Source organism: Strix uralensis, chromosome 4, assembly GCF_047716275.1.
Source record: "Strix uralensis isolate ZFMK-TIS-50842 chromosome 4, bStrUra1, whole genome shotgun sequence".
NCBI lineage: Eukaryota > Metazoa > Chordata > Aves > Strigiformes > Strigidae > Strix > Strix uralensis.
The window spans coordinates 46973601-46987405 of record NC_133975.1 but is presented as its reverse complement, the minus strand read 5'-3'; the positions used below and the strand labels follow the sequence as shown (position 1 = coordinate 46987405).

Sequence of the window (13805 nt, the reverse complement as noted above, 5' to 3'; positions counted from 1 at the left end):
GATCTGCCTAATAAGAGTATTCTTGGACTATGGATGCAGTGATGAGCTCTGCACATACAAGGCTAGGCATATTGTCATTAAATTGTCCAGAACAATCAAGATGATTCCATGACAAGGTTAGATCATCTTGGTAGCATACCTCAGTGTTGATCTACCTGGAATATACTTTCTTGGGATAAGGTAAAATTAGATTTTAATGCTGCTTTATTCCAGGTACTGGATAGTTTCTTCCTGGAAAAATAAATTGAACGTAAACTGATGGAGTGTGGTATCACTGATTTGTAAGTAACAAAAATATTAACTTTTCTAGCATATAACTGAACTTAAAGTTGATTCTATCCTTTTAAGTTGGTACCTAGTACTTGTCACATTATGCTATAGGTGTGAATATGCTTTGCCAGAATATGTATGCACAGCACAGAAACATTCACCACAGTTCACACCCACACATCCCCATATGCTTTGAACAGATCTAAACAGTGACTGAAGGATGAAGAAGGCTGAACTGCATAAACACTATACACAATAACTATTAATTTCAAAGCAAGGGAATAATTCATAAAGGTTGTTAGGAAGCAATGTAAATGCAAATGGTCTTCTAATAAGTGCTGGTAGTATCAAGTTGGAACATATTTGTGATGTAGAATAGCATGTTAAAGCAAGCAGGGAAGGGTGCGGACGATTTCTGCAGAAGATGGTGGCAAGAGTAGAGAGGTGAAAGTTGATGGGAATGTGGCATTCGGGGACTCAGTCCGAGGAATAGTTCTAGCATGGGCTGACTTAGCAGTGAAGTGAGCAGTGCTTGGTGGCTGAGCAAGGATGGGCGATATCTGGAATAATTAATCAATAATTCATTATGGAAAAATGCTACCAGCTGTAAACTTAATTTGTAGAATAATGCCCTGCACTAATGCCAAAAGTTATAAATATATTAATAATTTTTGCAACAGCTAGTACAGACTGAAGCCAAACACTTCGATCATATCATAAAGCTGACTTTTTAAAAAAAGGTTTCTGATGGTAGACAGTGAAAATTAGGCAATTGGTATAGAATCTTAATACTGAAAATAGCACATTTGGAGTGAAAGGTCTTAATAACAATCTTAACAACAGATTTTCCTCTTATAAATATTTCATATCTTTGTGTAGGAATTAAACTCCTACCTCCTATGTGTTTCATTTTCCTTGCAGAGTTTTACATGTTTGATTTATCATTCTGCATGATCTATTAGATAACTTTGTCATCTACCGGTGTTTTATGAAAAGCAGTGTCATTGTATATTAATGATCATCTGGCTATCTATTGTTAATACATATGAGTTTAATTCTTTTAAAGATTTGGCCAGCTTTGAATAAATAGTTAATCCTGTCTAGATTGACTTCTAGACAATGTCCCCTTTTCATACTTCAGCACAATCATGTAATGTTTGGGTTGTAGAGACTTCAAAAGAATATTTTAAACAACTCAATTACAGTTATTTTAGAAAGACTAAGTTCATATTTTCTTTTAGGAAATATATTGGTTTAAAAACAGAACAACCAAATGTAAGTTTGGGCTTTAATTTGTTCAGTAATGAGAACTTCAAAGGCAGTGAATAAGAATGAAATGTTTTTTCCTTATTTGGGATGCTATTCACTGAAATATAATATTAGAAATATATGTGACATGTAATATATAGCTCACAAAACTGTGTTATAATATACTTTAAATAGGTGAAATAGCTCCTATGCATATCCCACCTGTATTAGGTTGTGGATGACTCTTTGGAAAGGAGTAGAGTGCGTTTTTTAACCTATATATCATTCAGAAAGTGTCATCTATCTAAAACCCTGGGTTTAGTCTGTCTGATACCTTTGTGACCATGTAGTGGGTGCAACTCAAGAACCATCACAGGGCACCTCTCCTTGCTGGCTGCCTGTCCCATAGCACACCAGCACTGGAGCACAGACTTACTGCCATGTGCTTTTCACCAGCTTTCACTTCACGTCCTGGTAATGACAAGATTCTATTTGACTGTTTCTATGTCTGTGGTTAATTTTCTGTTTAAAAAACCTCAAAATGCTGTTAGTGTTATTGGCATCAGCACTTTGAAGTGTTTTCCTTATGTCTCAGAATACTTTACCTAAAAAGCTGAGTTGATGCTTTTGTGCCTCCCTTCACAGAAGAAGCTGGAGCCAATGATGTTGAAGTGAGGTCCTGAGCACCCCCTTCCCAGTGGAGGTACCAGGATAGGAGACTCACAGTCATATCCCATCATCACTTCCACTCGTGAGAGATAAGAGGCACACCTGTATCATGGTCACAAGCATGAATGAAGTTCGTGTAGACGTTACCTGAGCTTACTTCAGAAATACAGGCTTGACCTTGAAGAGTTCCTGTTCATTTGTTCAGTGTTCATACAGTATGTAGCGTAGGGGGCCACCATCCATTACTGTGCCTCCTAGGTGCTGCTGCAATACAGATTTCAGCCAACTTACCTTTTGTCTGGGCACCTTTATCAGTGCAGCTGGAGAGAACACTGTGTGGGCTGTGAATTCCTCTCCAAAGAGCATGTAAATACTTGGACAGTTAGTTCATGCTGGTCTCTGAGCTGCCACTGCTAGTATTAAACTAACTAGTTAAAGCAGGTTCACATACATTTTCAGTTACAGCAAAAGTTGAATGATAAATATTCCCAAATGTAGCTATGGAAATAGTGGCAAATTCTGAATAAATGTATGAAATGCATTATAGTAATCACAAATTCTTCTCTTTTTCCTTTAAGAAAAAACAAAAGACAAATTTTGCTTTATAGCACAGGCCAGGTTCTCTTTTATAACCTTCTGAATTTTGTACTGCCTTACAAGTACAAAAGGACCATAAACCAATGGTAAACATTCAAGGATTATTTTAGCATGGACTGTGTTAAGTCACTGATATCTTTCTATCCTACCCTCCGGTTCAGAGGCACACAGAGTGGTGTATACTAGTCATCACTAGTTGACAAATAGCCACATAACTAGAGGATGATGTGTAAAAAACCTAACAAACAAAAAAACTACAAACAAACAAAAAACCCCACATCCCCTTCATCATGTTGTAAAAGATGATAAAAACTGGAGTGGCAAATGGTAATAATCCCATCCATGTATAAATCCCAAATGGTGAGACATAGCATTCTTGAAAACATTGCCATCCCAAAAGACAGAGAGCATAGAGGCTAATCTTGTTCAAAGGAGGTAGTCTCCCCTTGGTAGTGGCCTTACTTGTACCTGAAATCATTAATCTTTGACTTAAAATCAAATAAAATTGGCTTCTGCCGAGCCCAATGGGGATGGCTACAGTTCTCAAGGTCAGCTCCGGAGTGGTTCGCCAGGCCGATATCTTCGTTCCCCTTTACTGTCCGCCTCCACAAACGATTATGAAAGTAACTTTTTATGGTTGCTGAAGGGGTGCCAGGAGAGAGTTGGGAAGGAGATGGGTAGTTCTGAGGGCTGGAGCTCGGCCGCGTGAATCTGCTTCAGCTGCCATGTTGTCTCCAGCAGAGAGATGAAAACGAGTATTTATCCAAAGAAAGGGGATAAAAGGACATCCATGGGTTTATATCCATACTGACTGTATATTATTTACTAATCTCCTCAAAGAGGCAATGTTCTGTTTCCCAACTGGGGCAAACTGGCCTCTCCTGAGCAAACCAAGCGCTTAACTGTGGCTGACCGATGACTGGTGTCATGAATTAAAAGCCGCGTGGCTAAATCAAGTGCAAGCCTTTCAAAGTGTGAGTATCTTTTTAAAAATGACGGTTAGCAAATGAATAAAGAGCTCACAGAAATGTTGAATTTGTTTCCCTGGCATTTTAATAACTGTTTGACCTGGTCATTTTAATTTATCCCTTAAAAGAAACAGAGATATTCAGGAAGGCAGAAACTCTCTGTTTCTAAGGCAAAATACTTTTCTAAAATAATCCAGCATAGCGCTCAGTTATAGCTATCTGAAAGGATATTATGCTGAGCTGTCATATTTTGAGTTGCAGCCTTTTCATATTGTTGAAATATCAATACTGTAAGTACTACATATAATGTATATGGTTAACTCTTAGTTTCCTAGTGTAATATGGGGTAGAAAACCTATGTAATATAGTAACATGACCAGTGCAAACAATCCCTCCGCAAAATCCATTGTAAATCAGACTGGATAATGTAGACTGAGGAATAACCAAAAAGCAAATGCAAAATTAATGGCAGGTCCTGGTATATGTGTGTATTCTAAAACATACTGATTTACTGTTCAAATTAGAAAACAGGTAAGACAGTGAGACTAAGAGAATATGAAAGTTGCAAAAACATTCGATGCTGTAAGTTACATTTTGTTAAATATTTGCATGAAAAATAGGGATTTCCAGTGATAATTGCATGTGTTCTCTAATAATTATTGTCCTTACTCTGTATCTTGATGACTATTTGGTGGTTTCTTTCCTATTCAGATGCAAGAACTGTTCTAATTTCAGCTAGAAATAAAACAGCATAAAGGACAGGCATGTATCCACCATGGAGAATATAAACAATCAGGCATCTGCATTATACAAATATGTTGCTTACAGACACTAAAAAGGTGTTAGTGCAACACATCCTTAAATATAATTAAGAAATTGTTGAGTGTATTTGTACATAGTTCTCTAGCTTTCATTCATTCCCATTTCTAACAATTCATGTAGTGTGCGATAGTCCTTTGACATATGTCTATAACCATCAAGATTTGTTACACTGGTCAGAGTACAGCCGGAGTCCCCAAAATCCCACCGATTGAAGTTAAATATCACTGTGAATCACAGGTATTATGTTACCAGATAACACAACAAAAAATTAATCAGAGCAAAACACTTCACTTCATGCTCTTACAGCTAATAGGTCTGAAATGAAAGATAATTGCATATTAAAATTGAGTGGGTAGCTCTGTTTTGATGTAGAGATATGAAGATGTCAGGCAAGCTAGTCTGTAGCAGGAGGGAATGGGTGCCCTGAAGTGATTGAGGAGTGGAGCCCAGGAGAGCATTCCTCGCATTCCTGTGGCACTCGCCCTATACATATGCCCCACAAAAAAAGGGAATTTTAGCGCTCCGGGTTGGTAAGTTGAGCTTCATAAAAGCTGGCACTTTCCTATAGCTGCAGGCATGATTAATTTCAAGAAATGATACTCTCTGGATGATGAATGCAAGGCATATTTAAAACTGCTATTTTTTATGGCAAAGGACATCACATTTTCAATCTGTTAGTTAAAAAAAAATAAATAATCCCCATAAGGACTACTAATAAGCACCAACAAGCAAGATGTAGTCAGGACGTGGAGCCCTCCCTAGTCTTTTCCCATGGTCTGCCCAGAATTATCGGCATTAGCTGCAAAAATATTTTGCTGACACATATGAGTGGGATTAGCCCAATGAGTTATCTTTATTAATGAGCCAGCCATATCTACAAATTCAGTAGGTTTATTAGATTACTGTCTGAAGACACACAGCCTGTTTGAGAGCCCTGTATGTCTAAAAGCATAAGATTTTCTCTCCTGAGACCAGCAGCGTATACTTTGTAAGGAAAAAAAGTGGTTATCCCTATGACTTTTCACAAATAAAAAATACAAATAAAAATTACACTACCTTACTTGTGATTAATATGTGTAAATCCCGTGACTGGAAATCAAACAGATTTCTTAATGTTGATATTATTTACATTGCGTGATCCATATCAGCAAAGGGTACACATGGCTTGTAGAAGCAAATACATTAATAGTATTACACTGCTGTTAATGGCACATTAATAATACTTCCATGATTCGTATTTGCCAAGCTGCTGTTGAGACATGCTTGGTGTCGTAGTAAACAAAGAAAATCAGCCATGTTGCAAGACCTTGATTCTTTAAAAACTTAAGTTCATGGGAGAAGAAGAAGAAGAAGCTAGATTACCCCCAGAAAAGTGTTAAAGATTTCACACCCTTCCCTTCCTCGGTTTTTATCCCAGGCAGCAATGGCAGAGGGGACAGCCGGCTGATACGGATTACTCTTGAGAAGAGTGACAACAGGTGGCCTCCCCAAAGCAGGGAGTCACTAGATCCAGCAGATCAAGCCTGTTGTTTTTTTTCTTTTTTTCCTTGTTTTTTTTTCCTTCGTGTCCAGCTCGCTCGTCACCAATATTGATAGGATGCATCACCGAAGCTGTGATGATGCGCGTCCCTCGGGACCGTGGCGACAGCCGGTCAGTCTTCTCTTTTTTTTTTTTTTGTGTGTGTGGGAGGTAAAAACAGCAGGGATGGCTTCCCGGGGAGGTTGGGGTGGGGGGGAGGATGCTAAGGCACCGCTGTCGGGGCGGGGGGGCGGGTCGCTGGGGGCCGCGGCCGGCGGGGGGACCCCTCCGGCCGCGGCCCCCAGCGACCCGCCCCCCGCCCTGACCCGCCCCCCCCGCCGCTCCGCCTCCCGCAGCCAGCAACTTCCCCGTCGCCGAGGCGGGCGCGGAGCCCCCCATCATCCCGGATGGGAGGAGGAGGAGGAGGAAGAAGAAGAAGAGAAGGAGAGAGGCGGCGACCACGACGACAACGGTGCCCGGGGGGATGCGGCGGAGCGGGCCGGCGGGAGGCGTAGAGCCGGTTAACGAGGGAGCGCCGAGCCGTTGTCGCCGCCGATACCGGCGGGGCTCGGCCGCCGCCGCCGCCGCCTCCTGCTCCTGCTCCGGGCGGCGGCGCTGCTGAGCCCGCGGTGTCTCCGCGCCGCGCCGCCTCCCAGCTCCTCGCCCAGCGCTCCGGCCGCGCAGCCCGCAGCGCCAGGCCGCGGCCGGCCCTCCCCCATCCCCTCCCCGGGCGGCGGCGGAGCCCGGGCAGGCGGCGGCGGGAGGCAGGAGGGGCGCGATGGCGTCCTACGTGGATAACAGCTTCCGCCAGGCTGTGATGAAGAACCCGGCGGAGAGGAGCCCCCAGGTAGGCGGCCCCTTCCCCCGGACCCCCTCCCACCCCGGCGGGGGGCTGCCCCGCTCCCCTCCGCTCCCGGCCCGGCGCACCCCCGGCCGGGGGGGAGCCTGGGACCCCCACGGCCCCGCTCCTGGGGGAGCGGAGCGGCTGCGGGGCGGGCTTCACCCCCACCCCCGAGCCCCCCCAGCGCTGCATTCCCCGGCGGCAAGCTCACGGGGAGGGAGGAGATGATTTAACGCGAACAACTTTCCTCCTGCTCCCTAATTTTTTTTTGGGGGGGGGAGGGAGAGAGAGAAACGCCAGCTGAGTTTATTTTGAAGGTTGCTTCCGGTAAAAAGAAAAATTCACTCGGAGTGTAATTTTTGGGTTCGTATTGTTTTGTTATTACTCACCTCCCCCCACTTCCCTTCTCCCCCCCCCCACGCTGTGACTCTGGATTTGAATTCAATCCCTACTTTTACATAGCTGGAGCTGGCAGCGCCGTTTCATAATGTTGGGGCTGAGGTCAGTGGTATTCTTGGCAAGTCCTTGCTCCCCAAAGTAGGGTGAAATCCTTACACAATGGCACCAGGAAGGAATTTTTTAGATACCTGTACCGGGCTCCTGGAGCCCTCTTTGTCGGAGGAGTGCGTGAGTTGAAGCTGTTTGTAAGCGTAATTGCACTTGGAGAGGCTAAGAAAGGTTAAATTGGGGACTGGAGTGCATACAGAAACATTTTGACTTAACATGACCCGAAAAACAACTAAACTGAATGAGTTCCTTCTGCTTCCGAATGGTTACTGCAGTGGCTGTTGCTGCCAACTGTCTAAAGACTAATAAGCTTTACACTGATCCCCACATCAAGCCGCGGTTCAATAGCTAATGATACAAGGAGTTACTTTGCTTGGAGTTGTAATGCCATCTGTCCTATTTTCTAAAGGCTTGTCTTGTCTCTGAGCAGTCTCTGTGTTCTGGTTTTGGGGAAGAGATGGTATTACTGATTATTTTGGCAAGCGGCTGATTGGCTGGTGACGTTTTCAAATTGGGGGCAAAGAGGAAACCTTGACTTTCGGTCGGCACCCATAAGTCATTCCTCCTACTATAGATACGTCATTGTGGTAATGTTATTTTTATCCTCATGCTCATGGAATACGTGTGAGAAAATAAAAACTCCCATGGAAAAATATACTGACTGCATAGGCATTGTTTTTAGTGTCTCTTTTTTGCAAATCTTCCTTTCACCCCCCCCCCCTTTTTTTTTTCCCTTTAAAAAAAAAAAAAAAAAAGCACTGCTTCTGGAATGTGTTTTTGTGGTGCTAAAGTTGTTTCTCTGTCCTTGTTTGACCTTTTCCAAACGTCTGTTTGCCTTCAGTGCTGGACCCAGCCCTTCAGTGAGTGTGTTGTGAAAGCTGAAGGAGGCTGAGTGCTCTCTCCTGGGGACGATGCTCTCCGCAGACGTAGCGAGGTCCCTCGTTGGTAGAGCTATAAATTCCAGGCCGGGGAGCCTGCCGGCGGTGTCCGGCCTTGGGAGATGGTTATCAAAGGATGGTCGGGTGTTCAGGAGGAGTGACGCTGGCAGATGCTCAGAAACCAGTTGGTCAGGTAGTGGGGCCACCAGGTTGGGCTTGGGGAGACAATGCTTCCCTTATGACATGATCTGTGCCACGCAAACTGTTAAACTTTCTCCTGCCCTTGCCAGTCAGCCCTGCTGTCTAGAAGGGGTAACAAAAAAAAAAAAGGCAGAAAGTAAGAAATGACGCAGTGAAGAAATTAGCCTGAATGCAGGGATAAAGCCGGTGTGAAGGGCATGGAGCAGAGAGCTAAATCAGGAACACCAGGGCTGCGTTAATGCTGTAAAACTTCCCGAATCAGCAGACTGGAAGCCTGCTGTGGCAATCGCCACAGGAAAAGAAACCCACCCTTAAATCCACGAAGCTGACACTGGCCAAAATAATTCACAAATAAGACCAAATTTGTGGGAAACACAATGTGTTGTTAGCACTGGAAATATTTGAAACTGGTGATCAGGCGTGCCCTCCTGTTGCTGCTGGGGAGAGCAGGGCTTGCAGCAGAAAACTCAGTTGGCTTTTCTGTGAGAACGGCTCATATTGAATTGTGTGTGCTGAGGAGCTTTTTAATGTTGGTTCTCTGTTCTGGAAATCCGTTTTATTTTACAACAGTATTGGAATTTGAAAGAAATATGCTTATGCATATAATCTTTCAGTCATTAAATAAAATTAAAAAGATGTTGATATAGAAAGACAGACCTTGAATTTTTTTCTTCCCTTAAAGTAACTTTTAATTGTCTCTTTAGTTGTATTTTCCTTTCCTTGATATGCTGTCTGATAAAGATAGTTACTTAATTTTGGCTTTTGAGAAGACATGAAGTGTCTTTAAATTTGGGAGAGGGTTGGAAAGAGAAAATATATTTGTCATATTCATGTCAGTACAGGAAATAAGAGAAGAAGTATGTTAGTAGCACATTTGCTGCTTACTTGCATTAACAATCTCATTGGGGCTCACCTTCTCCCAAATCACGAGGAGGTAAATATGCGTTTAACATTACTATTCACCCTGGATTGTCTTGGTGCAAATTTGGCAAAATTACTTCACTGCAAGGCTCAGAGGAGTGAGTGTAGGGTAGCCAGCTCATATTTGTATGTACAGCTTTGAGAAGTGCTAGATCTGATACACGTCAGAGAATGCAAACTTAGTTTGCAAAAGTGTAGTGCAAAAGTCTCTTGGTAATTTTGGACTGGGCTGTTTTTTGGGGGTTTTTTTGGAGGTAAACAGTGTATTCTGCAGTTGCTTTGGAAAATCCTTGGCTTTGTATCTCTTTGGTGTATCTTCACTTACAGAGTTTTTCTGAATTTTGTGAATTACGACTCAACACTCCATTGACTAAAGCAGCTCAAAAATAAAAAAAAAAATATGTAAATGGCCTGTACTTAAACATGCCTGTTGTGTAACAGAGCTCTCCTCTTTAATTGCTTTACTAAACTATTCATTTTCTCTTTGAAGACATGAACTAGGAAGTTAATTTAACTACTTTGGGGGATCTGACTTCTAAATGTTCATAAATTACAAATGGTTTTATGCCCTTAAGCTGTGAGTAATAGCGATCTATTTTTTTTTTCTCCAAACCTCTTATATGAACGGTTATAGCTTGTAAGTCTTTTCAAAACAGATTCTTATTGGTGTCATAGGCCATCTTAGAAAGTGTGCAGTTTTATACTGGTGTTATTTAATCTGAAAAATAGGGCTGCTTTTGTTTTCAAACAAGAGAAACTAAGCCCTAATCTCTTTCTTTATCCTAACAACTCATTTGCATGGCATGGTATGTGAATAACTAATTACCTCAGAAACTCCACATACTAGTTCACTGTTTTCATGCCACGTAGTGACGTCTGCAGGAAGAAATTTTTTTTACTGTATGCCTTATATGTGTTAGGTGCCTAAGGTTTTCTTCTGGTTAACTGCTGGTGTGGTACTTCGAGGCAATTCAGTACACTAGTAACGAATAGCAGAGAGGTAACAGCATTGGACCACATCTTGAAGGGAGAACTGTACAATAGCCCTTCGTTTGATACTAGTGCGTCATTTAGTGTCAGAAGACGTCTAAACAGGATGCTACTGTTGACCAGATATTCCCTTCTTTAGCACTCGAGAGGAACAATAGTTTAATTATAGGATGTATCTATGCTTTTTCCAAATAAACTTTCAGCTTGTTCCCTTGTTGTAACCACTGATAGCATGATTGTGTGCAATCTTCAGATAAACCAGGAATGAACGTTTCCTTCTTGCTATAGTGATCTCTTAGCAATAAATACAAGGCTGTCTAGTTTCATCGGATCATAGAAAATAAGTGTTTTACGTGTGAGTCTAGCACAAGGAATTATACTCAGTCTTTAAATTCAGGCTTATTGTGTATCTGTATATCAAATACACTAGAAGACTAAAATTATCTTTTTCAAAAGAGCTTATTTGGGTTTTCTTTCATTTGGAAAACAAAAATGTTTTGGAGCTTGAGTTTTGCTTTCAGATTTTCTTCACTGTCAGCATGCTACCATGTTACCATCTTTTTGATGCTAGTATTTAAAGAGAAAGGTAACACCTGTTATCATGCTGCTAACAGCAGTATAATGCTGAGAATTGGTTCTGTTGCTAAATTCTCCTGCTGGTTCTTGGTAGCCCTGAAAAGTGAAGGACTGTGACAGCTGATGCCTGGTATTTGGGTGTATTACATTTTTATAATGTTTTTTCTATCATGCATCTCAGTGCTTTGTAATGTGGTTATTCAGGAGTAGCTTTACTTTGCAAGCTTTGACCTTCTGTTTTTTTGGGGGGGAGCCCGTTTGGCCAATAAAATGAGATTCCTAACTGCACTTCCCATGATAGTGTTCAGGCTTTCTGCAGCAACTAATTCTGACATGGGGGCATGAGTCTGTTACATTTTGTGTTAACATTGTGAGCGTGGTTAGTAACCCAGTTTAATGAAGAAAGGCTGTTGGAAGTTCTTGGTCCAGGCACTTTTGCTTGGCAGTTGGCTTGAGGTAAAGTTGCCATCATAAAGTCAGTTGTAAGGGTAGTTGGTCTGAGCAAAAAAAGCCCTCCAGATGCTGCAGGGTTTTGGAAACTTGTTCAAAATAGTTAACATCTCCGGAATGTGTCTGATGAACTGTAAGTTAGGTGGTGTCTTTTGGTGTCCCTTGGGCTGTAAGTGGGGGAGATGGATACAGATAAAACAGAAGAAGTTAGAATAGACGTTTATATATAGACCGTAGACCACAGAGGTTTTTCCTGATGTGTTTCAGCACTTAACTGGAAGGTTAAAAACCCATAGTAACTATTTAGAAAAAGTGAGACCTTTACCTGACAAAGCAAGTAATGTATTTGTTTAGTAGAGAAGAAACGTGAGAGAATGTATTTTTGAAGGAAGTATACATTTTTTTCTCTTAATGTTTTTTCTCGAGCTGATATTACTATTCATGCCCAACAAATTTGATTGTATTGAATATGTCTTTTTGTGGCTGATAACTAAAACCAAAAACACTTGTGTAGCTCAGATTTTCTTGCCACCTCTCTAATCTCTGTCTGTTGAAACAGCCCTGGAATGTCTGATGCTGAACTTCCACCGTGAATTTTCATGTCCTTCCCAAAACTAAGGGCATGTACTGCAACAGGCTGCTCAGTATCCTCTTTGTTTTGAAAGAAAATATGTTTATTTCCCAGTCTTTCTGGCGGAGGGTGCATTTTCCCATAGCCGTTCATATCTTTGTTGCTAAGAGCTTTGAGAATGACGAGAACATTGAATTTTTAATTTCTTTTGCAGTAGTTCTTCCCTGTCATAGGGCTAGCGCTTTCCCTGTTTGTAGATTTCTGTATGCTGTAGTAATGAGTTTCACCAGCATTTGCAAATACCTCGGTGTGATCAGGAAGCCTTCACCTATAGAGCAGAAAGAGCCAATTTGAAACCTTGTCCTAAACACTTGTCTGTTTTCTCATTACATCAGAAGGTTGCAGCTCGGTTAGCAATACATATCTGAGCCACTTTGAAACTAGGTAACTTGGAAAGCCAGGGTTTAACTGTAGCACCGATAAGTTCAGTGCAATTTCCTGCCTGATTAATTATCTGTTTGGTAGAGTTTGCTTTTGATTTCTGCCCTGCTGGTGGCTGCAGAAGTGTTTGCACTGGGTTCAGGCTGGGTACGTTCCTGTGAGCTGCGAGTATGTTTTTGAGATACTCTCCTGCACGTAAAAGCAGGGAGCATAACGACACTGCCTTGCCTTTCTGTGGCAATCTTGCTTAGGAAAGTTACTGAAGTGAGCAGTGCTGGGCCTGAAGCCTGGGAACCTTCCACTCAGCCCAAGATTTTTTGTCTACTTGCCTCTTAAGATGCTCTTCAGAGGTAAGAGTGTGTGTCTGTACCCTCAGCGGTGCCGAAGGGACAGCACTGTCCCACCTGTCTCACTCATCCCTCTGGTGAGCCAGGGGTAGCCAGTGGGGCTGCTGGGGAGGCTGCAGTGGAGGAGGGTTATTGCAAGGCAATACTGATTGCCGTGGCTAGGCTTGCCCTTCTGCTAAAGCTAGTAATAAACAAAATCATCTGTTGAACTTCTGAGACAAAAAAGACTGATAGTTTGTTCTTGGTTCTGAAAGTGTAGGTCAGCAAAAGTAAATGGCACACAAGCATTTTCCCCAAATCATGTTTTTCCTTAGGTGGAGGATGCCGTGTTCCATGGTTTATCAGGTTATTCATAGAAAATGCTATGTACCTGGAAAAAAAGATGATTTAATATAATCTCTGAAGATGCTTCCTTTAGCTTACTACAATAGACGTTAGCTAAGGTTTTGTGAAAACAGTACTTCTTTCTCAAATTCCATTGTTATAAAAAAATCTGTGTGCTTAGAAGTCTGCATCCTTATGCAAATTGAGTGGTAGCTCGAGTTGTTCTGATGAATTACTGATCTGATTTTGATAACTTTTTTCCCTAAATCAGGATGCTGTTACTTAATCTGTTAGCATGTTTCAAGAATAACCATATGTATACTGAACAGTCATTGTAAGAACTTTGACTTCCTTATTGAGGGTTTTTTGTATCCTCATGAGAAAATATATTTTGGCTTGTGTTTTGGGAACTTTCCCACAGTAGGAGATCTAATTTTTGCGAGGTATTGTTTGGGAATTCAAAAGGAGCGCTGGCAGAAAGATAGCTCTACAAAGATGCTTTGTGAAGGGCAGCTGAGCCTGTGTGCCTTGTTTGCTGCAGCCAGTGTTGCAGATTTAATTTGCTGGATGTATTTTGCGTGAAGGGATGTAGTTGAATAAGTCTCGAAATGGAAGTGGTGCTTCACTTCCCTTTTTCTGAAGTTGAAGTTGACCGCTTTTCTTGA

At 42.0% G+C, this 13805-nt stretch overlaps 2 protein-coding genes across 10 annotated transcripts in view; both read left to right on the top strand.

Annotated features, from left to right (window-relative positions):
• The window catches only part of FNIP2 (folliculin interacting protein 2), a 104710-nt gene extending 100382 nt beyond the window's left edge, over positions 1–4328 (top strand). For all 4 annotated transcript variants that reach the window (XR_012628728.1, XR_012628725.1, XR_012628727.1 and 1 more), the window contains 2 exons: positions 214–281; positions 2164–4328. The gene's annotated coding sequence lies outside the window, so the exon portion shown is untranslated. The remainder of the gene's footprint in view (positions 1–213; positions 282–2163) is intronic.
• A 2167-nt stretch (positions 4329–6495) lies between these two features.
• The window catches only part of RAPGEF2 (Rap guanine nucleotide exchange factor 2), a 188650-nt gene continuing 181340 nt past the window's right edge, over positions 6496–13805 (top strand). For 2 of the 6 annotated variants that reach the window (XM_074866573.1, XM_074866575.1), the window contains exon 1: positions 6496–6940. In XM_074866573.1, the coding sequence (XP_074722674.1) occupies positions 6872–6940 (69 nt within the window). In that variant the 5' untranslated portion in view covers positions 6496–6871. The remainder of the gene's footprint in view (positions 6941–13805) is intronic. The other 4 variants (XM_074866568.1, XM_074866566.1, XM_074866570.1 and 1 more) reach the window with 2 other exon arrangements.